The sequence below is a fragment of the Chrysoperla carnea genome, chromosome 1 (assembly GCF_905475395.1).
Source record: "Chrysoperla carnea chromosome 1, inChrCarn1.1, whole genome shotgun sequence".
In the NCBI taxonomy this organism is placed as follows: Eukaryota; Metazoa; Arthropoda; class Insecta; order Neuroptera; family Chrysopidae; genus Chrysoperla; species Chrysoperla carnea.
In genome coordinates, this window is record NC_058337.1 from 69,272,217 (window position 1) to 69,296,673 (window position 24,457).

The window sequence follows — 24,457 nt, forward strand, 5'->3', positions numbered from 1 at the left end:
ATTAGTTTGACGTCAAACTCAATTTATTATTTTGATGGCTCATTATTTTTTAAAGCCAAAAAGCGTTAAAGTAATAACAACGTAATTAACTAATACCTACTTATATATTATTATTAGAGTTAAAAAATCGATTTAATAAAAAAAAAGGGAAATTATTTGTGTGAGCATCAAGAGTCGCAGCTGACCCACCCCACGGCTTGTTTGTAGATGTTTAGATATCGAAATGATTAATCTAAAATAGAGAAAGTGATATCGAAATAATTTTTTGTATTTACCAAAATAGCAAGAAGAGCCGATACAGAAGGTCTGGTGATTAGATAGGAAAATAAAAACTCAATTTGATTAATTTTAAAAAGAATTATAGGTATAATATTAAAAAAAATGGCAGGTTGATGATTATTTAACAAAATAATACAAAAATATTTTTAAAATCTAAAAATAATTGTTCTCTTAAAAATTACTAAAAATTATATATACAGCACTTCACATTAAAAATTTGTCCTTTTTATTTTACACATCACAATAAATAACGAATCGTTTTGTTAATATAACATAATCGCACCATTTGTTTTTTCCTCAATTACAGGTATAACAGGTTCAATTTCACGAGTATCACTTGTTCCGATATATATGATTAATAAGTTCACAAATGATACTATACTGGCTCCCACTACAAACCTGGAACCGAAAACAAAATAATAAATTAATAAGTGAATGGAATAAAATGTTTTTGAATAATAATGATGATGATCTGGTATCGGGAACAATAATTTTTATACCCTGTATACATGAAGTATACAGTTAGTAGACCATTTTAATCTATTATGGTTTATAGTTGGTTTTGTAGTTATTGGTTTTTGTATAGTTGGTTTTGTAATTAACCATATGTTCTAACATCAGATTGGACTTAGTTTTCTGGGTTGTTTTAATTAGTAGTTAATTTAGATCCAAAAACGAACAAATCGCATATGTTTATTTTTTTGAAATGACGTATCTTAGGATACTTCGTCTATTAGAAAAATCTAACGATAACTTAATAAATAAAAATCATTTATAAATTTCTATCGAAATGTTTAAAAATATTTTGTATTAACAATTACTACGATAAGCTATGCAATATGATTGCATGTAAATTACTGCATAACCCAGAATGCTTTTACCATACGGTCAGAACTGTTACGGCCTATAATAGTCGAATCAATGAGTGTTTTTACTGAGGAGTCCTCAATAGCAGCTCCGATTTTGATGATTTTTTTAAAAATTATTCTTTTTGTATATTATTTAAAATCAGAAACATTTCACTGAGGGGAATAATCTGGAGGGGGAAAAAGCAATGTTCCGACTGATATATCGACGTCCAGCCTAAATTGCTAATGGTACAAGTTTGAAATTTCGACAGGATATTGATTTTATACTGTAGGTGTCATTTAAGAAAAGATTTTTCGAAATTCATCCCCTAAAGAGGTGAAATAGGGGATACAAGTTGGTATGAAAATATATACAAATGAGTTCAAAAAAATTAAGGTTCAGCACTAAAGGTAAAATCCATTAAATAGTGAAACCGACATTTTTGAGTTCACTACGTAACCGATTTTAAAAATTATTTCATCAACAGAATACTACATTATCAGCAAGTGACATGGTCGTATTTTCTTTTCAAAACAATTAGGGATCCACACTGAAAGTTCCAAATCCATTAATTAGTGAACAAAAGTAAAGGTAAGAGAATTGAAGGCTCTAACGTGTATATAACTGCTAATTATTAATTAATTGTTTAAACAATATTTGTATTTTAACTCAAACTTTAACTATTTGTATTAAGTAATTTTTTCCACAAAAAAATGTATTTTAACTCAATAACATTAAAAATGGACTTTTACATTTGGTGCGGAACCCAACCTTTTTTGAATATAAAATACAACCCATGTTACTTGGTGATAATGTAGCATTCTATAGGTGAACGAATTTTTAAAATCGGTTTAGTAGAGATCTCTAAAATTAACATTTGTTTATACATTTTCATACAAACTTTCATCCCCTATTTCATCCTTTTAGGGGATAAATGTCGAAAATGCTTTTTTAAATGACACTTACAGTATAAAATCAATATCCCCTCGAAATTTCAAACTTCTATCATTAGCGATTTAGGCGCGGCGTTCGTATACCAGTCGGGGCCAGTCTTTGGAAGTTTTCTGATTTTAAACAATATATAAAAAGCAAGATTTTTTTTCAAAAAATCATCATCAAAATCGGAGCTATTAATGAGGACTCCCTAAGAATGGCTATTTTATGGATTCCTTTATGCGAGTAATATACTTCTAGTCTTCTACTACAATATTTTTAAAAGATTTTAATTAATAAATTATAAAAATAACATAAATATTTACCAAAATGAGTATCCAAATTCAGCCATACCATCTGATGTCCACATTAAATTTTTATCCTCTTTTGTCATAACATTGTATTGTAATTTTAAATAATATTGTGCTATCCAACATCCAACTGCACTTAAATCTGATAACACTGAAACAAAATTAAGAAATATATTATATATTTTACGTCGCTGCTAGAACTCTTGAAAAAAATGTTTTTTCCTTCTGTCAAAATATCATTACAAAAATAGCCCTGTAATAATTAGTTAAGTAAAGGAAATAGGTTTTGTTAATTCGCAATTGCCTGAATTAGCCTTTTTCCTTTGAAGATTAAAAAAAGATCCTTTTGATGGCAGGATATATATGTACCCCCTCTAGTGTTGCCATCTAGCGGATCTTTTTATAATCTTCTTAGTAAAAAGGCTAATTAAAGCATTGTATTTTTTAAATAATACTAATAAAAATTGTTAACTAATTACATAAGAGAAATTATGAACATTATCATATTATCATTAAATCCGGGCATACAATAATTAATAATTCCAGGCCTTTTTCCTCTGAAGATTAAAAAAAGATTCGCTAGATGGCAACATTAGGGGGGGGGATATATCCTGCCATCTAGAGGATCTTTTTTTAATCTTTAGAGGAAAAAGGCTAATAAGCTTTTCTAAAATTCTAAGCTTTTCTAGTTGGCTAAAAGTTATTTTAGATTTTCAAAAATAACGAAAAATTTAATTACCAATTCTTCAGCTCTTACGAATGGTTTACTTAATTTATACGTTCACAGAGAAAAAATTTTCTGTATTTTTATCACTGTAATTAAATGTGTATCCAAATTTTACTAAGAATATAATTAGATTTTGATGTTTTAAAATATATTTTGTTTCTGCGAGTCGTATTGTTCAAAAAATGGTCCTCCTAAGATTTTCTGATATGGGATCTCCTTTAAAGCCACTGAGTTCCACTGAGTTTTTAACTAACTTACGAGTCGTGTGGACCAATAAACATAAGGCATACACTGAGGTTTTGCTACTATAGGTTAAGGCTGTATAACTGAAGTCACCAAGTTTATTTAATTTTTTTTAACAAAATGATTTAAAAACTACCATAAGTGCATAAACTAACTAAACTTCAATGCTCTTAAATTGAAAAGTAATTGATTGTAACCTCCTTTCTTAAATAAATGATTTTTTAAGATACTTACTGGCTAATGTATTCCATAAATATAAACCAGGTACACTGGCCATCGTACATATTGGATTCGATGCAGTATTAATAACGGCAAATATAGCTGAAAGACCAGCAAATAATAACCCACCACAAACGGTACCGACCGTAGCCAACCATAAACTAAACACCATATAATCAGGATCTTCTCGGAGGATTGTTATCACTGAAAAAATTAAAATAAAAATTTATCTCAAAATATTAAACTTTCGTATTAATTAAGTCTGGAAAACATCATAAATAAGAAGTCTTGCACCTATTACACCTATTACACCTTTTGAGATTAATTAAATATGAGCATATTCTGGAAGGAATGAGCATGCCAGATATGTGGGCCGAATCAGTTGACTGATTCGTATATTTGAGATCCTCGGGAACCCAAATACCCATGTTAGGAGGTTGAAAGTTGTTGCATACCCCCTCCTGTTCAAGGGGTAGAGTAATATTTCTTATCTGGCTGGCCTAAAAACTTTATACGTAATTTTTGTTACTTAATCCAAAGATTCTAACCAAAACTCAGCCGTTTTCAAGATACAATATCTTAGATTTTAACAATATATTGATAATTTTTGATAATTCTAAGCTTAGATATTCCTTTAATGGCAATATCCACAAGACAATACGAAAAATATTCTTAAACTGAATTTTCAAAGACTGAATTGCCACATACCTACTTCTTAAAAAAGGGTTTTCCATTAAAAGTGTCCGACCTAAAAACTAAAACTACAATTTTTTTTTAATTTGAGACAGTATTTTATGCCAATTTATGTGATATAAGATGCCAGCATAATGGTTATCGAAGCTTCGCTTGGCAGTGCGTTTTGGTATTATGTAGGTGCTACTTAAGCATCAAAGTTTGTACTGCTTAGAATATCGATGCAAAAAATTCTTTTTTTAAGTAAGGTTTAGGATCCCATATGGCGAATATGGTTTAAATTATACCTCTGAAAATTTTGTACCTTCTTGAAGTAGATTACATATATAAATTTTTATTTTTAGTCTAGAGTTGGGTATATTATTTGACAGTCATTTCAGAATTGCCGGGAATTTGAGATGCTGTTGTTAAGCTTGCGTCTAATAACTTTCCTCCTTACGAAAATTTTCATAGCCAGATACTTCTCTTTAAGGAACTTGCAAAATTTTTAATAACGTGCAATCTTAAAATTATGTCGCTCTGAAATGGCTGATAATTATGACGCAAGGCCCTAGGATCTATTTCAATTAGTTGTTTCACCCTTGATAAAGGTAAAAAAGCAATTTTAAATTCGGTAACATGCGTTTTTTGGTTCTCTGCAAATTTTTTTTTCATAATTACATACTCAACTCTATTTAGGATTCAGTCTTATAGAAAGGTTTTCATATTTCGTTTACCACCCACTTCGAGAATAAATTATTTTTCAGCGCCCCTATATATAATTTTTACTCGGCATTTTATGTTTTAATGTATGCAAATATAATATATAATACAAATTAGTCTTATTGTCCTCCTCTAGGCTTCTAGCTCACACAAGGAGACGTTATCGTGAGAAATACTGGTCTAATATAATAAGCTCGTAGTTTGGATATAAAATAAAGTGGTAATAAAGTTATCCTCCTCAAATTGAAGAATAGAGAAATTTCGTTTTAGGTGGCTATTTTTCTGATCAGAAAAACATGGATTCTAGGAACTAAAAATGGTGTTAAGAATAAAATAAATTGAGGAATCAAAACCTGATAAATACCAGCACTAATAAATAATAGAAATGTAATTCAAATAATTTGATCAATAAAGACTTTGAATGCAAAAAGAAACTGAAGACAAAAATCATTTAATTATAATGAAGCGTAACTCCGTTATAAAAATAACATATTTATCCATTTATTCAACCACAAAACAGGATGCATTAAGGCAGGATTTATACGATTTTTTAATATTGTAAAGAGTAGATTACATTTTATTTTATCCGGTTTATAAAAAACTATAGTTGTTTTTTATTGGTTGTGGAGAAGAACGTAGAAAGACATAAATAAAGTAATTAATAATTGTATCTATTTGTATATCTATTTAAATAAATCATGCTATTTGTATTTAGGAGTCCGTATTCATCAAGTGGCATCCACTTAAAAAGTTCATTTTAACTTCATCAAGTTCATTGATGGACATTAATCTTTTAAGGACAAATTAAAAACCTTTTGGTAAATGCAATATGTAATTGTATTCATTGATAATTTATAGTAAAAAGTATATTCTACGACTTGATAAGTATTTCATTCATCATAATTCATTGCACTTCAAAAAGTTAGTCACATAATATTTGGAAATATTCTTTCAAATTTTGATAATGGGTTATTTTCGAACTTGGCAAAATTAGATGAAAATCAAGATTAAAATGGAACCGAATAGAACCCTGAAGACTTTAAAAACCACTATTTGCGAGATCAACATATCACTATCAAAAATATTACACAATCCAATAATTTTGGAAAAAACGCCCAAAATAATACCTTAATCATTTAAATGTAAATCATTTTTATAAAAATGGTAAATGTCAAAGGTAAAACTGATCATTTCAAACATGTTTTATGGAAATACAAGTTCCGCTTGCTACAAATTTTTTTAGAAGATATTTGCCGTATTTTAAGTTAATGAAGATTTCCATATTTAATCCTTTAAAAAAATTACCTTTGTTATATCGATTGGATCAGTTATCACCGAAAAAATTATTGCAGTTTTGAAATTTATGTAGTGGTAATCGAAGCTAAGATATCATATGCATTAGAAATTTTTTTAAAATTTAGCTACGGTTGCCATCTGAAAATTTCAGGCTGGAGGATAAACCAGAAAGTCGAGAGATAGTGAAATTAATCAAACTATATTACCGAATCATATTTCTGTAAGATATTTTTGATGTTATGTATATTTAACTTTTCCATAATTATCTTGATTTAATTTATGCTATATTATAACGGCTCCAGTATTCATGCTACACCTTTAGTATGATAGTTTAGTTCCCACTTTTCGAATGTGTTTAATGATTGATGTTTGCATTTCCTTATGCATATTTTTACACTGCATTTGAAAAATATGTTTTTTTTTTTAATATGTCATATATTCGAATAAAATAAAAATTTTATTTTGATAAAAATACGCTCCGAAAAATCTTTACGATTTTTCTTCTTTATTAAGAATGAAGCAGGAATGAAGATGTTGGAGAAAAAATTTGGTAAAGTAATCTAGAAAATCCTTAATTGTCAAATGAAAAAGAAATTTAGTAAATACTTAAAAATATACAAATGTGACGTTAGAATGCGTGTATAGTCTTATAGAAACAATATTATATGCGTCCATAAACTACGTGACTCATTTACAACCTTTTTGGAACCCTGCACTATCTCCATGTATTCTACCGTAGAATTTACTATGATCATCCCCTAGGATGGAATGTAGTTTTTTTATTATCTAGTCAAGAAGACGTTTGTATTTTATGAAACACAATATTAGGGCATTGTAAGAATATTGCGTTCATAAAAAATAAAAGTATGTACCTAATGTTATAAATTAAATAAATATCCATACATTGCAACTTAATGTGCAAATTATTTCTATTGTATCAAAAAATATATCAAGAAATTACGTAGCTTAATTTTATTGCAACCCTTGATATAGCTCAGCGTAGCTTTCGAACTATCCCCCCCCCCCCATTCTTGACGAGGTCAAGTGGTATATGGATGTTCCCTTACGAGACTTACTTATAACTATAATTTGTTCATGAGAAATCAAATTTTGTGATTCTAAAAGTCTCGATAAATTTTAGACTTTCTTACTAAAATAAATCTAATGATAAATTCTAGAAAAATGAATTTTCTACAATAAGTTTTCTAATGATAAATATTTTAATTTAACTAACATTAACCGAAAATTGAAAATTTGGTGTACGCTTCAACTAGGTAGCAAATATAATCGATTTTCCACAAGAACCTCGCCTTTTAGTTAACACATCATTATTGTCATTTAAATATAAATTCCTATCCTGAGGAGCTGGACTGGCTTGAGTCACCTTTTCTTTGACGACCAATCCGACCTGAAGTCAGTTGACGTCAAAGCACTCCTGCTGTTCTTAAACAGCTCCAAATGGAGTAGTGGCTGGGGAAAGGCCAACCATTTTTCGATATCACAACGAACCCTATGGTCTAAGTATGTCCCACCCCAGGATAGCCACTCTAATCTAACCTATGCCTATTGATAATTTATTTTTACACAAATTGTATCTCCTTCACCCTGTTTTATGAAATGTCAAAACAATAAATTTATTTATTTATTTATTTTTTCTTTAAACATATCTTTATAAATTATAGCTCATGTGATATTCTTATGTGCTCATACATGATGTATTATATATATTATTGTCAAGTTTCATTCAAATTCATTGAGTAGTTTTTGCGTGAAAGCGTAACAAACAAACAAACATCCTTACTTTCACATTTGTAATATATTATTTTGAAGAATTTTTAAAATTAAGCTGTAGCTACTTAAAATTGTATTCTTTAATTGAAAAACCCAGAGTAAATCAAATAAAATAAATTATTGAACCAGCAAAAAGTAGTTTATTGTTAATTTTGCGTATAGGTATATTAGGAGTTTTCACCTTTTGTATTTTCTAATCGCGATCAATAGCTTCCTTATATCAGAAAGTTAAAAACAAGTTTTAATATTCTAGAGGCTATATCTAAGTATCATCATGTTCGCACATTCTTAGTTTTTTATTATAATAGATACTTAAACCTTTTTTTGCTTTTAGTAATTTCCATATAAACGTCAACAATTCTAGAATGAAATAACATATTTTTTTAAAATAAACTTTCCATCAATATTTAAAAAGTTTATAAAAACTTATCTATGTAATTACCTACATGAATGTGATAGAGAAATTCAAATACCTACAATAAGATTTAATTATATTGAACACAATTGACATTATTTCAATCTATAATACATGAAATAAATTGGAATAAAATTGATGGTAATAATAACGATAATTACTTACTTTTATATGTATAATAATGAGGTATTGTTTTTATTATTGTTAGTAAAACTTGTTGCATTACACGCGTTAACACAGGTACATCAATTACCTACTGATATTAAAATAGATTACTGTCGATATTGAGTATGTAAAAGTGATTGGACAGATTTTGTAAATTTTAAGTACGTTTAGTATGGTACTCGAAAAATTCATTGCATTCTTCCTTGATTCTGGTTGGTTGCTTTTAAATCCCGATATATTATAAATGTGAAATTTTGTGAGGATGAATGAAGTTATCAAACTAACTATGACCGATCAAACTAACGCTGACCCATAGGTTTATATTTGAGAGTTACAATAATTTGGCTATTTTTTTCTTTATATTCTGAACTATTTTCTTAAAATCCCGATTATTAACTCGCAATGCTTGCCTCTATACATAATTTTACGGTTGTTTGAAATTCTAACCAATCCGAGCCAAGTGCTATCCATATATATTTTGTATGTTTCCCTATAAATGTTTGTTTGTTACGCTTTCACTCTATACAACAATATAGCTCAAACACCAGAATAACACATGATCTATAATTTATAAAGATATATATTAAAAAAGGAAAAAAAAAAATTAAAAAAATTAAGAAAATTCTCAATTATAGATCCTTTTTTTATCGAAATAGAAGTAATCCAATAAAACTGTTTTAGCTTTAAGAAACCTTAAAATCAAGTACCTACCCAAAAGTGAGTTTTTTGCGGCAAAGAATAAGAATCTGCAAATCTAAGTGGTCAAATGGTTAAAGGCGATTACACTTAGAATTTAATTCAATTGAGAAGCAATTTAAGGTTTTGAAATTAAAAAAAAAATTTAAATTAAAAATTGATAATAAAAATGATTTACTCTTTAAGTGTATAAAATTTCATGTTTGATCGAATATAGAAGCTTTTCAGGCGACTCATAGTAGTTCTCTGGTTTCTATATAAGTACTCAAAGTCGATTAGTGGCCATTTTGTATAATAAAATATTAAGTAGAATACATAAGTTTACAAATCAATTTACCTATTTATTGTTTTTACCATAATAAAAGTAATAATAATTGATGTTATATATTTAGGATTCCGTACCCGAAGGTTAACCTACGGAAACCTATTAGGTACTAAGATTCTGCTATCCGTCACTCTTTCTGCCAGCAGGGTGTATCTCATAATAATTAAATAGCTGAAATTTTAATGAGTGTTATTTATTATTATTTATGATCAACGATCTCAAAAATACTCGATAGACAATATTCGAGGTGAAATATTGATTTATTTCCACTTTTATTATTTGGAGTGTTTCTGGGATGGGAAAACTACCCTAATTTTCTCAATTTTTTTTGTAATGCCAAGGTTAGTGCGGCTGAATGTTCCTAGAGGTGTAAGGAACACGTACATAAAAAAATTTTGAAATCGGAGATATATAGTCGTATATATGTTAAATATCTTGTAATGACATAAAATTGTCGCATAATATTAAAAAATTAGACTAATATTACCATTAAAATTATAATTTATGGTTTCCATTTCAAAATTCCCATATTATAAACAAAAACAATATTCTAATTGCAATATAAATGATGAAATTAAAAAATTTAAATTTGTCACTCAAAAAAAAATAATATTAAATATAATATAATTATGTGAGATTTTTTTAAAGATTTTAAAACACACGACGGCAATCATATCATAATTTATAAACAAAGTAACTCAAAAATTATTTTGCCATTAGATAATCATTTACGTACAAAATGAAAAAATAAGCAAAATATTTTATACTGCTATTTATTTTTATGAAGAACAAGAAATGAATAATTATTATTACACGTATATGTGTAATAATAATATGTACAGTCCAATTCGAAAATATTACTGTATCTGAAACGTATATTAAACAAAAATCCAAAATACTTATTTAAGTTAAAAAAGTTACTGCTCGAGGCGATATTTTTGTAAGCCTGCTTCAAATATGTAATTTCAATACCAAATTATCCCACACAGCCTGGGTTTTAATAATATTACAAAATTATGGCATCATTTATCTCTGACTACAAATGCATAATTGTTAGTTGAATAATTGAAATGGTGAAGGCACTGTGAAAAAATCAAAAACAAAAAATTTTTAGCCACGAAATAAACTTTTAACCCTTAAATTGTTTTGTTAAATATTTAAAAATTTTAATACTAAATAATACTTCTTTCCTACTTTAAAAGATATTTAAAAATTTTTATCTTAAGTTTGACTAATTAAAGATTGTAACAAATGAACAAAATGTAAATTATAAAATCTTGTTCCTTTTTAAGGACACCATGTTCAAAAACAGCTTAATAAGATCAGCTCTTGAGCCAAATTTTTACGCAATTTTTTTAATTTGATCATATTTATATTGTATTTTATATATATTTTAAGTCGCTGCCACCATAATTATGTTTCATAAATAGAGCCGTCTTAACCATATCGGGCGCCAAGGTGCAAAAATCCTGACTCTTTTTCCTTTGACTTTACCCCTAGTTTTTAAGTCTTCCTTAATATTCGTAAAGTTTGTAAAATCACAATTTATACTTAAATAATTTATTTGATACATAATAAATATTACAATTAATTTTGTATGTTGGATGGTGATATTGTTGAATCGATGTAAGTGGTCGAACTAATTTGTTATATTCAGATTCTCATTAAAGTAACCTTGGTTCACATATATATCCCTTATATTTTTTTAGTTTTCTTAAATCTACCTTGTTTTTATTGAATGGTATGGTATGTGCCCCCCAAACTCATAAATGACTGTTCATAAATGACTTTATAATATTGCATTTTCATCAAACTTAAAGCTGCAGTACAAAATTTTATCTGGATAAAAACGTGAAAGTTACCAGAAAACCAATACCAAATTTCGAATATGATCATAAGATACCAACTTGATTCAATGGCATTGAGTCCGAGTGTATTTTATAAATATGAAGTTTAAAAAACATTTATAGATTTATAAATTCCATATAAATAAAAGTAATACTTTTGCAATTATCTTTAAATGTTATAGGTGTATTACACCGTTGAATAATCTCAACTCTCTTCTTGTTACGTAACCAGCAGATTTAATGAAATTTTTTTGTTCCGTTTTGTTTATGTTTACCAAATATATGTTATTAACTCTAACTTTTTTATATTAAATAGATTTTATATAAATACAAACATTTAACTTAATGAATTATTATATTACAGATACATTTACGGCGTTTACAAATATTAACAAATTTTTTCTTTGCGGTATACGAGATGATTATGTTGAAAATCTCGGAATTTTTTTTTTTGTATGAAAATCATTTTCTTGTATTTTTCAAGTAATTAATATAAAGTTGATTAAAATTAAAATTCACGAACTAACAAGAAAAAACAAGTTTTATCACTTTAGTTAATCTGTATACAGAATGTTCGCTTTACATCTAGGCATATAAATATCACGAGTATGACAGAATACATGCGTTAAGCAATGTATCTAAGTAAGAGGTATTATAGGTGTTGAAATTATGTTGAAATTGCAAAAGTGATTTGTATCGTGGCTTATCTGTTGTAGTTCATTTATTCAACTAAGAAACTCCCACTCTCCAAGCGTCTTACAACTATCTCAAGGCGTATCGAAGCTTCAACACATGTATACAATACCGCTCACTTAGATGCATTGCTTAACGCATGTATTCTGTCATACTCGTGATATTTAGATGCCTAGATGAAAATCGAACATTCTGTATAGAAAGCGAATGGTCACTTATTTACTCGCTCAAGTAAATGAGTGACATTTCGCTTACCCGATGGCTGGGAACTACATTCAGTTGCTTTTTAACCTTAAATTCGTGATCAGCGACCTCAAAAACACTCGATAGACAATATTCGAGGTGAAATATTGATCTATTTTCACTTTTACTATTTGGAGTGCTTTGGGGATGGAAAACTACCCTAATTTTCTCAGTTTTTTTTGTAATGCCAAGGTTAGCGCGGCTGAATGTTCCTAAAGGACTAAGGAACACGTACACAAAAAATTTTTGAAATCGGAGCTGTTCCACCACTTTTCCACATTTGATGGTATTTTCCGGCTTATTTATTGCACTAATACACCGATTTGTGTATCACTGCTAATTTAAAAATATGTACGCTTAAAATTAGGCTAGCCTTAGAGATTAGCAACGAAAAGCAACACCTTGTCGTAAATTTTCGTATGATGGTCATTCTGGCAAAATTACACTAATTTCTTAATATTTTTTAAAAAATTAATCGATTTAAACCGCAACCTATCTTATACTCCGCTCAATCAATATATTAACGCCAATTTCACCAACATTAAATTTTGTGGTGAAGTACTTAAAAGGATGATTAGGGTAGGTTAGGTAGCAAAAAGTGAATGTATAAAACAGAACCTGAGACTTCTATTTAGAATTTTATTTATAAATTCTGTTTGAACTTGGGAAAAAAGGTGTAAAATTTTTCGAAATATACCGTAGTTTTTGAAATATTGATGGCTAAATATTTAGAGAAAATAACTTATAGAAGAAATAACACACAAATACATGGAGTTTCATCACTTTAAATGTATTTTATGGAAAAACGAATGCTTGTTTTAATTTTCTTGATATTTTGAATGAATTAAAAAAAAATTTTTTTTTCCAAATTTTATCTATTTTCTGGTGAATTTTGCCCTATTAGCTCAGTTGGTTAAGGCGTAACCAATTTCGTCCGCGGTATGCTTAGGGTATCGGGTTCGCTTCTCGCCGTCGCAACAAAATTAATTTAATTAATAGTTGTGATGGGCTGGTGTAGTACATGGTATAATGCATGAAGGAGGTGCACTCAGCCTCTGAAATTGAGGAGCTGATAAATGAAATTATCGGCGGAAAGGTGGTAAAACACATATATGGTATCACATTGGACATCCTTCGTGGACAGCCAATACAACCTAATCTAACCTAACCTAACCTGGTGAATTTATTAAGGTACATTGTTTTCTTCACAAACATTGAAGTCGACCAATTTTTTACCCAATGCAAAGTTTTCGAAAAAGTTTTAACACCACTTTGTTTTTCGATATATAAGTGGACATACATATTAGATTTATGTATTAAATGAAAGTCAAACAAAACTATTTTAAACACATTTGCTGACTAATTTAATTCATATTATTGCTTATTTGTCTCCATTGTTCTTTAAAAACTTTTACTAATTAAAATTATATTTTAGTAAATATATTATAATCTACAAAACTTTCTTCATTGATAACTTAAGTTTGTTAAAAAATGGCTTTTGTTTCTTATTGTTTTAAAAATAATAAATTGGTAACAAGTGTAACAATATAAAATATATTAATGTTATTGTCAGGGTATTCTAACCATGGTAGAACTAGACAAGGTATGCTCTTATGTAGGTAGGAGTAGGATTGGAACATTCTCTCATTCTCTCACACGGTACCCAGTCACCGCCATATTGCTTATTTGTTGATAGTGTAGGTGCTGAGTAGGTTTTGTATGCATTTACAGATATTACCGAACAGGGAGTGTATTTGGACGTATTTTGACCCGCTGAATCCAAATCAGCTTGCTTATCGCTCAGAATGGGAGGAAATTTTTTTATAAACAAATTAATTGTTAATAGGACCATAGCTCCTAAGCAATTGAAAATTTAGCAAAAAAATTTCGTACCATTTTTGTTTACATGAAAATATTTTCTTTTTTTATTTGTTTTGATAGGACCAATCGACTTTGCGTCGACTGGGTACGTGCGCGAACCGAACCAAAACTCGTCCTCTATCGAGCATACCTTGTCTAATTATACCAAGACTCTAACTATTAACAAACTTGTGGTCTCTCTCGTTTATAGATATAAGTTCACTATGTCGAAAAAAACTACCAAAATTTTCATGGTATTAATCTTTAATTTGGCTGATATCAATTTCTTCTATAAATAATCTGAAATAATCTGAAAAAAGATTGGTTCATTATTTTTTATAATATGGAATATCGGATATTCGTCAAAGAACGTTTTCCGTTGTCTATTTGAGCGTCTTCCTAATAACATTGCCTCATCATTTTCGAAATCTTTTGATATTTATCTTCAAATGAATATCGTTTTGATGTTTTTTTGTTATAAATATTATCAAAGATAGGTATAAATGGGAACTCTAAGATGTTTCGAATAAAATTTCGATTTAGGTCCAATTTCTTAGATCAATTTTTGTATTATATACATATTTCACCTACCATGTAGTCATCATTAGTAGATATCTATGAATAAGCTTATCGTAATTGCTCTTATAATGTATGTTACTAATTTGGTGACGATCTTCACGGGTGTTAATTCAGGTTTTTTTGGATCCAATTTACCTTATAAACAATGGCAGTGAAATTTTTACTGCGAGCTTAGGATGTAAAACGTGAGGTCAAGTTCGTAAATGAGCAATTTAGGTCTATTGGGTCTTGGGTCACTAGGACCCAGTCAGGGTCATCTATTGTCTCTTGGGTCAGTAGAATCTTTTATATGGTTAGAGATAGAACAAAAATTTAAATGTGAAAACTGTTACTTATAAAAATATAAAGAACTTTTGTTTGAAACATTTTTGCGTAAACATCACTTTTTACCCGTGAAGGTGCTAATTAAGTTAAAAACACAAACCATTACAAAAAGAAACTCACGAAAAAAATTTCACTTTGAACACGAATAACTTTTTAGCTATCAATCGTAGCGTGAACTTTGAGATAAAAGGGTTGGAAGATAACGCAGGTCAGTCTAACGTGATCAAAATCATCAAATTTGAATGAATAGAGCGCAAGATATAGGCCAAAACGTAAAAAATATCTTTTTTCAAGATGGAGGCGAAAGGGTTAATTTCCCGAATACGCAAAATCAGATTTAAAGTCTCCAAACAACCCCCTATCGAGTGAATAAATAAAAAAATCTAGTGTCAAAACTTTTGGGTCACACCTCTACGATTTAGGTAAGTGCACTGGACTATTAATATGATATAACTTGACGAAATTAGAATAAAATTTTTCTCTACCTGGCTTAGTTTTCGAAATCAAATATTAAAAATTATGCTTTAATTATTCTTACTTTTCGTCTAAATTCGTTATGACAAACATTTTAGTAGAAAATATGATTAAAAAATTTCAACTCCTAATCCACTCTGCTCGTACTTCTTTGTTATTGTTATTTTCATCTTGATTTCTTTACAATTTGGAAAATCTTCAGCAACATAAACATATTTTTATCTGCATTTTGTTTGAACAGAAGCGTGACTTGCTTTTATATAGTTTTTAATATCTAACTAATAATAATTGACACTTTCGCTATTAAGCGTACTGAACAGAATAAATAATAATATTTTTTTAAAATATAAATGGAACTATGTTATGTATGAAGTTAATTATAATTATTATTTTTTATTATGACAAACTGTAAATAACAATTATTTTTGTTTGACAAATTTTTATAAACAAATAAAAGTAAAATTTGCTTTTTATGTACCTACTTAATACACAGAGCAACACAAAAAGCGAGAAAGTACAAACTTTATTTTACTTAGTACCAAAAATAAAATTCAAAAACTAAAACCCCGAGTATGAAAACAAAAAAATATTTTCATCTGAAATTGTTATGATAAGTAAAATTATCATTATAGATGGGGGACGTCTAAGATTAAAAAGTTTACCACAGGACGGAAAAGCGGTCTCCCGACTGTAATGACAATTTTAGTTATCATAACAATTTCAGATGCAAATGTTTTCTGGCTTTTATACTTAAAGAGCACGATTTTGTAAGAGCTTCGAGGTTTTAGTTTTTGAACTTTATTTTATTTAAACTCTTTTGGGGTTATAGTTTCGTGATAAAGTATTACAATTAATACCTAACCTTTTCATTAAATACCTAACACGGTGTCATTTAATGTGAATTCACATAGCCTATAACCAGCGGACGATCAAGACGCTTTTAAAGATACCTCATTTGTCAAATTATGATAAGTAGTTTAAAAGCTAGGAGGAAACTGACGAAAATACATACATTTTAAACCTCTTTTGCGATTATAATTTCTTGAATAAGTATAAAAAAAATATATTGTTTTGAACGGTGGTAATTACGTTCTATCATTTGATACCTAACATGCTACCATTAAATCGAAGTCATAACTTTATGTGCTCTAGATAGCGCCATATTCAATTTAATGTGACGTTAAATGACCTAAAGAACCTAGGATAACTTTTACTTGGTTCAAAAAATGTCATTTAACTATTTCTGTGGAGGGGGGAGAGGGTATGATAAAAAATTAGACCAATAGGGTTTCTGGTAAGATCCAGAATATTAATGTATAAGCTTTTCTGAACAAGAATCAATTGACAAATGCGGTTTTCATATTTTGCACACTCAACCCCATCCAGCACCCGCACTAATAGTGATTAGTCAATTCATATTATGATGATAGACAGCGTAGTCGAAATATATGTATTTATAGTACATAAATAGATCTAGTTATCGGGGTTAATTTAAAATTTAATTTCAAACACCTTGAATTATCTTCTTTTTTTTCTGATAATTTTATAGTCCACTGTATATGTTTCTCAGTGTACATATTTGTGCATCGCATTTTTTTTTTGTAAACTATGCAATTAGTCTGACAAAATTACACTTTTTTGGTGTGTGATGTTCTGGTGTTAACACGCAAATAGTTGAATAATGATATACATAAGGTACACATTAATCGGTTAATATACGTAAATAATTATGGGGTTTAGGTGAGTTTAGAGTTTTGTGAATAAATTGTAAGTCGGTTGTTACTTTCAAAATTTGTTAAGCTTATACAAATTTTTATTGTCTAATAATATATGTTAATTGTTTTGATAATTAATGTAAACATGAAAGTGAATTATTTGAAAAAACCAAAAAAATTATTTCAAAATTTAGCGACTGGCCAAAAATCAAAATTGCAAGCTTTAAAAAAACTATCTGAAAAATTTAACTTCAGATTTTAATAAAACAATTCGTATTCCGACCGCTCCTTTTTTTTTATAGTAACAAATCAATACGAAAATTTATTTATCCGTTTCAAGTCAAAGGTGCTTGCTGGAGGTGGAGGATATGATAAACGGATTTTAAGATTGGTCAGTTCAAAGGAGCTTACATGAAGGGGATCAAAAGGCAAAGGGGAATATTATGTGAGGTATTCGTTTATGAAGTTACAACCGGTTAAAAAATGATTAAATGTAATTAAAAAGCTGAAGATGGACAATGACATAGCTCCGGTAATAGCATCCCTAAATTCAAATTTTCATAAAATGTAGATCTCATTCGTTAATTGTTAAAATTTAGCTTGAATTCATTATCATATAAAAAAATTTCTTGCCAATGATGTTAAACAAGTTTACCATCAAATTTTTACAAATTGTGGCGTAATTTTTTATGTTTAGTAAATTTTTTATTAAAGAAATTTTACATTTGGGAATGCGGGAGTTAATTTTTATTTTTGTCATCGACTTTATGAAAACTCGTTGTCAAACGAATTGTACATGCATTTTATGAAAATTTGCATCTGGGGTTGCAATTTCAATGACATATGTTAAATTAATTCAATCAGCATTTTATGAAAATTCACATTTGAGGGCGATATTTTCTCGAACCTCAATCACAAATACTAATACTAAGCACAAATGACATACATTTTAATGCACTAATTACTCTAAGTATCTATGCACCTGTATAAGAAAAGTGCGTTTACAACGGCCAAATATATTTTTCTCAAACGTAAAAAAAGCATACCGATTAAGCTAGTAATTATTAAATCAAAAAAATTATCCAAAATACTACATATTAAATTATTCTAAATATTTGAGAAAAAACATAAATTCTTAGTCTATCCTTACTTATTGATCCAAATTAATCTACTCGTCAATAAAAGTGCGAAGCAATTGACTGAAAAAATGATAACAAAAAGGTTCCAAATTGTAAATAGTTCTGGAAATGCGTACGCGTTAATGTATCTTGAAGAAAAAAATGTATGCGTCAGTCCAAAACTAACAGCGTCAAAAGTGAAACTTTTTATGTAATTCAAAAACTGTCAATGAGTGTACAAAAAAATACATTGCAGCAAAGAAAAATTGACTGGAAATTATAATAAAAATGATTTATAATAAAAATCAAGAAAAATCTACAGACTATCCCGAATTAATTACTACGGAAGTTTCACTCGTACGTACTATTATTTACATATACATAAAACTATATACATATACGTACAAGTGAAACTTCCGTAGTAATTAATTCGGGATAGTCTGTAGATTTTTCTTGATTTTTATTATAAATCATTTTTATTATAATTTCCAGTCAATTTTTCTTTGCTGCAATGTATTTTTTTGTACACTCATTGACAGTTTTTGAATTACATAAAAAGTTTCACTTTTGACGCTGTTAGTTTTGGACTGACGCATACATTTTTTGTATCTTCATTGACAATAACTGAGAATAAAAACAATATTAAAAAATTTTTAATATGAAATAATTTAATAGACATATACATATATATATATATATATATATATTACATATACATAAACATCTCTCTCACTCTGCTAGAGTAAATGGTAATAAGAAAGAGACAAGGAGTTTAACAGAAAATAACATTTAATAAATAAAGATCGACATATAAGATATAAATGTAAGTAGGTTTGAACTATCCTTGTTTAATAAAAACGCTAGTGTCCCATAAAAAGTTTCACTTTAATAACATTTAATAAATAAAGATCGACATATAAGATTTAAATGTAAGTAGGTTTGAACTATCCTTGTTTAATAAATAAATGGTATATGTACAGTTATCAAGTCCCACGGCCTCTCTCACTCTGCTGGAGTAAATGGTAATAAGAAAGAGACAAGGAGTTTAACAGTTTTGTTAGCTCTACGAGTTAACTCTCATGACAAAACGCTAGTGTCCCATAAAAAGTTTCACTTCAAAAATTACTATTTCAAAGTTGTTAATGTATCTCGAAGCAAATAATTACTTGAATGAAAACAGAAAAGCTAATCTAAAAAAGTTCTTCAAAATAAGCGTTAATTTTGCCAGCTGACTTTCTCTATTAACAGAGATTCGTAAAGAAGTTAAAAACAAAAATTTTTGAGATCTTGCCCAGGGGATGGGGGCCACCCCTTCTTGTGGGTGGAAAAGTTTATGTTGCAAATGATAATGATAATCGATAGAAGGTTGAATTCTAAGCAAAAAAAGTCATTTAAGTATATTTTGAAAAGTTTCCGAGGTATTGGCGATTGAAATTCGGAGTATTTAATAACTGAATAACTGAAATTTGAAGTATTTTCAAGAAAGTGGTATGGTACACTTTTTAAAGTTCTATAAAAATTCATGAAAATAGAAAAAGTTTCAAGTCATTTGCATATCGGAGTTATAATAAAAACAAAGTTTTTCGAACCCTTCTTTTTATGTTATATTCAGCACAAAAATTGATAAATTTACCACGGGAACTAAAATTAATGCTTGCCGCTTTTCAATTTACATTATTTAGGTACTGGCAACATGTTCAAAAAGTTGTAACAGTTCTTTAAGTAAGCTTTAAACAATACATTCGAACAGTTTTTATAAAGATTCGTTGAGTATCCCTGGATTCAGAGGTATAAATCTAACGGCTCTCCACTATATATCTTATATAAAATATGACAAATACACAAGATAACACAGAAATAAAACTTGTCATAATAATTCGAATAGAGTTAATTAAGAAAATTAATTAGCGTATAATAAAGTAGTTTAAACTACTTAAATATTTATTGGAGTCATTATTTGATGATGAGAAAGTTATACATTTTAACTAATTAAAAAATATTAACCTAGAATTGTAAAATTAATTATCTAATAAAAATAAAGCATAACATCAGAGTTTAGTCAGACGCTTATGTTAGTTATTAACATGACATTTGTTTCACGTCAATGACGTAACTGTGAAAAATTAGAAAATTATGAATAAATAACCTTTAGCATTGTGTGTGTCGGTATTTCGCCAAATTTTTTCATGCGATTTTTCCCTGAACAATTTTACAATCATTCATAGTCGAACGTTTATCTCGTTTATGGATTCCTTATTAAAAACAAACAATTGACTGAGTTAATTGTTAAAATATCATGCATAGACAGTGTTGATTACTTTTTCACATTACACATCATACATGTCACACATACATAACTAATATAACTGATATTCCTATATAATACATACTATACAATTAACGCCTAGTTTGTGCCCTCACAAGTAAACAGTGAAGTTTACGAAAAAATGTTACAAGCAAAAGTTGGTTATTTTTTGAAAAGGAACATTTTTTATATTTAAACTTTTGTTCTATCTCTAACGGTTTACAAGATGGGTCCTACGGACCCAAGATCCAATTGACCTATGTAGCTGATTTACGAACTCGACCTCACTTTTTACGTCCTGAGTATACTTGAATTTCAGCTTGATATCTTTTTTCTTTTTAGAGTTATCGTGTCCACAGACGGACGGACAACCGGAAATGGACTAATTATTTGATTTTATGAACACCTATACCAAAATTTTGTTGCATCAATTTTTTTAAGTGTTAAAAACTTGGGACTAAACTTAGTATACCTTGCATATTACCTTATATATTAGAAACTATTAAGATACGCATTTTCGATTACGCTATCGTGTAACTACATACACAAAGAAACAAAACAAAATGGTTTTTCTTACCAGTAAAATTATCCGTCCTCCATCCATATGCAACATTTAATTCTTTTTTCCCATCGAATAAACCTAACTGTACACGTCCATCTGAATCTGGATTTTTGGATGATTTTGCGCGTGCCACTAACCATTGTCGTGTACCCAAACTGGCCAATAGCAATGCGATTGCAAAGCATGAACCAAAGAATGTCACAAATATCATTCCACGTTTAAATAGATTCATTTTTATTATTTATTTATTTTTGTTAATTAAACTGTTACGTAATTAAATTTTTCGATATATAATAGTTTTTTCATTATTTATAATTTTTATTATTGTTTTTTTTTTTCGTATTTCTTTTAGTTAGTTGATTTTTATAATGATTGAAGAATATTGGTGTGTATTGATTTGGAACGATAGTTTCATCATTGAGTAATGCAACCTGTAACAATACAAAAAGAAAAGAAATTATTTTTTTATCGTTATGTGATCATGAAATTGAAGGTTATATTTAATAATTGATTTTTAATATTTTTATAAAATTATTATTATTATTTTTTTATTATTTACGTGGAAATGTGAATATTTTGCTTTTGGGTGTATGATTCAATCTAATATATATGTCAACGTAATATTGTAATTTCCGTCATATTGTAAAGTGGTTACAAAAAACCACTCCAACGAGCGCTAACTCAATGCCTATTAACGAAAATCAACTCATTGTGTTATGTTTAGTTGCTCTTGGTCGAGTTAGCACGGGTTGAGGTGGTTTTTGGCCCTTTTTTTGGAAGTTAGTTTACAATCTGACGGATATAAAATATCGGTGACATATACATTCATTTATTGGAATGCTGGAAGAGCTAAAAATGTGACGAAAATAACACGCACGTATATTAAAAATAGCAACCGAGTCAATTTAGACTCAAGCCTATCTAGAGATACTTGCAGCCTGTTTACCTGGTTGCAAGTAAAACAACTTCTGTAACCTTAGAAGTTCTAAGATTTATACAAATTAGTTATAAATATAAAATATCAACATACTACGTTCATGTGCCTTGACAAATCGGGCAAGGGCATACCATGGCTTGGCAAACCAATGCTTGACCAACCTTGGTCAAAAGTTGGCACGCTAAGCCGTAATTTATTAGCCTTGTTCGAGCAATGAGCAAAGATTGGCAAACCAAGGCTCAATTTATTAAGCTTGGCCAAGGATGTCAAATCAAGGCTTGGTAATCCAATACTAGCTCATCCTCTATGCATGGGTTATTTCCTTTTATTTCACTTCTTTCACCTCTTGGAACATCACTACATAGTTGAATTACAGTGAGTAACCCTCAATCATTTTTAAAGAATGCAGAGATCTAAGAAACATAAAGAGTGACAAATTTTGTGTCGTGTGCGAACATTTACTGGAGAAATCCATTTCAAATCAGCAATGAAAGTATATTTCGGAAGAGGTTTGAGGATTTTGGAAGTAAACGTAATTACCATAGAAACAAAATGTAAGATGTTAATGTAGCGTGATTCCGATTGGCTCACAGCCTCCACGAGTGTAAATATGTCACTACCGTTTTTTTTATTCAAAAATATAACTCTGTTTTTATTAATAATTAATTATAAATTTAATTTAATTATAAAATAGAATTATTAATTAAAAAAAAATTACTTAAAAATATTTTAGATGAATTAGTCTTCTATTTATACATGAATTTGTGGTTAAAAAAAATGCAAGTTCTCTATTGTAAAGTCTCAAAAAAATGCGTCTATTAAATCTTTAAAGATAAAAACAAAAATACAAATCATTTTTTGGTCCAATGCATTTAGATACTTAAAATCCACAACGCAACGCCCACATCTAAACATTATTAAAACACAAGAAATCCATTAACGTGAGTACGTCAAAACGCAGCGATTAATAAATCTTAAATGTAAATGGTTTGTCTGTTATAATATGGAATCATTTAATTCAAGTGATCAAATTTCTTTATAGTTTTGGTGACTAAGCCAGACGAAAAATAAAATAGTTGAAATTCAAAATAATTGTTCGTAGGCAAATGCACATACAACTATATAGTAGGTTTTGAGGTTGTTTATATTATGACTTTTTCTTTAAAAGGTCACACCAATTAGATTAGGTAGCTAATAAAAATTCCCCAAAAATGGTCCATTTTATTATACCGGTTCAATAAAACATACAAGTAAAAGAGTGAGTTGGACTGATGCAATTATGGTTCTATAACCAATTCGTTTTTAACAAATAGGTCGTTTCAGCAAAAGTATTCCCAAATAGTAGCGTAAAAGCATTTGTTTGAATAATTCCGATCAACTGCTCTCACGAACACAAATATTTATACGATCAGTTTTTGAGCTACAGGAAATCAAAGCTACATATATATTATAGTTTTAGTATATGACTATGAAAATGGTTTTCTGTGAAACATTTTCAAATTGACCCCGAAATGTTAATCGTTCTGTTCAAAAGCTCTTATGGCCACACAATTTTTTAACTTGTAGTTTTTGATCTACGGGCGATCAAAGCTATACATTACAGTTATATAGCCCGTAGCTCGAAAAATACTCGTTAAAAAGTTTTGTGGCCGTGAGAGTCTTTCATCAGAGCAATCTGAAGAACATGTTAGGGGTAATTTGAAAAGTTTCACATAAAGCCATTTTCGTAGTCATATACTAAAACTATAATATATTCGTAGCTTTGATCATCCGTAGCTCGAAAGAACATTTTAAGGTGGGTTAGAAAAAGTTTCACAGAAAGCATTTTCCTATCTAATATTGCGGGGTGCTTTTGTAATAATTGTATTTTCATCTGTTCGACATATTTCAGACTATTAATATTGATATTATTATATTATAGAAATATTTTTCTGAAACGGCGGAACAAGTTAATTCAATTGTGGCGGTTAATATCGAATTTATTATCATATAAAATAATTTTTTATTCTTTAGAAGTCATTTTCAAAACTTTTTAACTTTTTAAAAACAATTTCTCGACTCTCGATAAAAAAGGATTGTATACCTAAGTTTGAAGTGTTATTATATTTCTGAAAGTTTTATTCATCTGTCTGAATGAGTTTTTATACAATGTATAT

The 24,457-nt window shown here is 28.7% G+C and overlaps 1 protein-coding gene across 1 annotated transcript; it reads right to left on the bottom strand.

The window, feature by feature from the left end:
* Positions 1 to 390: 390 nt before the first annotated feature.
* On the bottom strand, positions 391 to 21,669 carry LOC123305434 (clarin-3-like). The gene is made up of 4 exons (XM_044887148.1): positions 21,380 to 21,669; positions 3,577 to 3,765; positions 2,388 to 2,523; positions 391 to 678 (listed from the first exon to the last, which is right to left on the bottom strand). Exons 1-4 carry the CDS (start codon positions 21,594 to 21,596, stop codon positions 543 to 545), a joined length of 678 nt encoding a protein of 225 aa, XP_044743083.1. The 5' UTR covers positions 21,597 to 21,669; the 3' UTR covers positions 391 to 542.
* Positions 21,670 to 24,457: the final 2,788 nt, after the last annotated feature.

Bases quoted from the DNA above. Each gene is read 5' to 3' on its own strand.
- LOC123305434 (XM_044887148.1), bottom strand. From the start codon at position 21,596: ATGAATCTATTTAAACGTGGAATGATATTTGTGACATTCTTTGGTTCA. The intron at 3,766-21,379 runs GTAAGAAAAACC...TAATTTTTTCAG, and splicing joins GAGGACGGATAATTTTACTG to TGATAACAATCCTCCGAGAA. The intron at 679-2,387 runs GTAAATATTTAT...TTTCGGTTCCAG, and splicing joins GAATTTGGATACTCATTTTG to GTTTGTAGTGGGAGCCAGTA.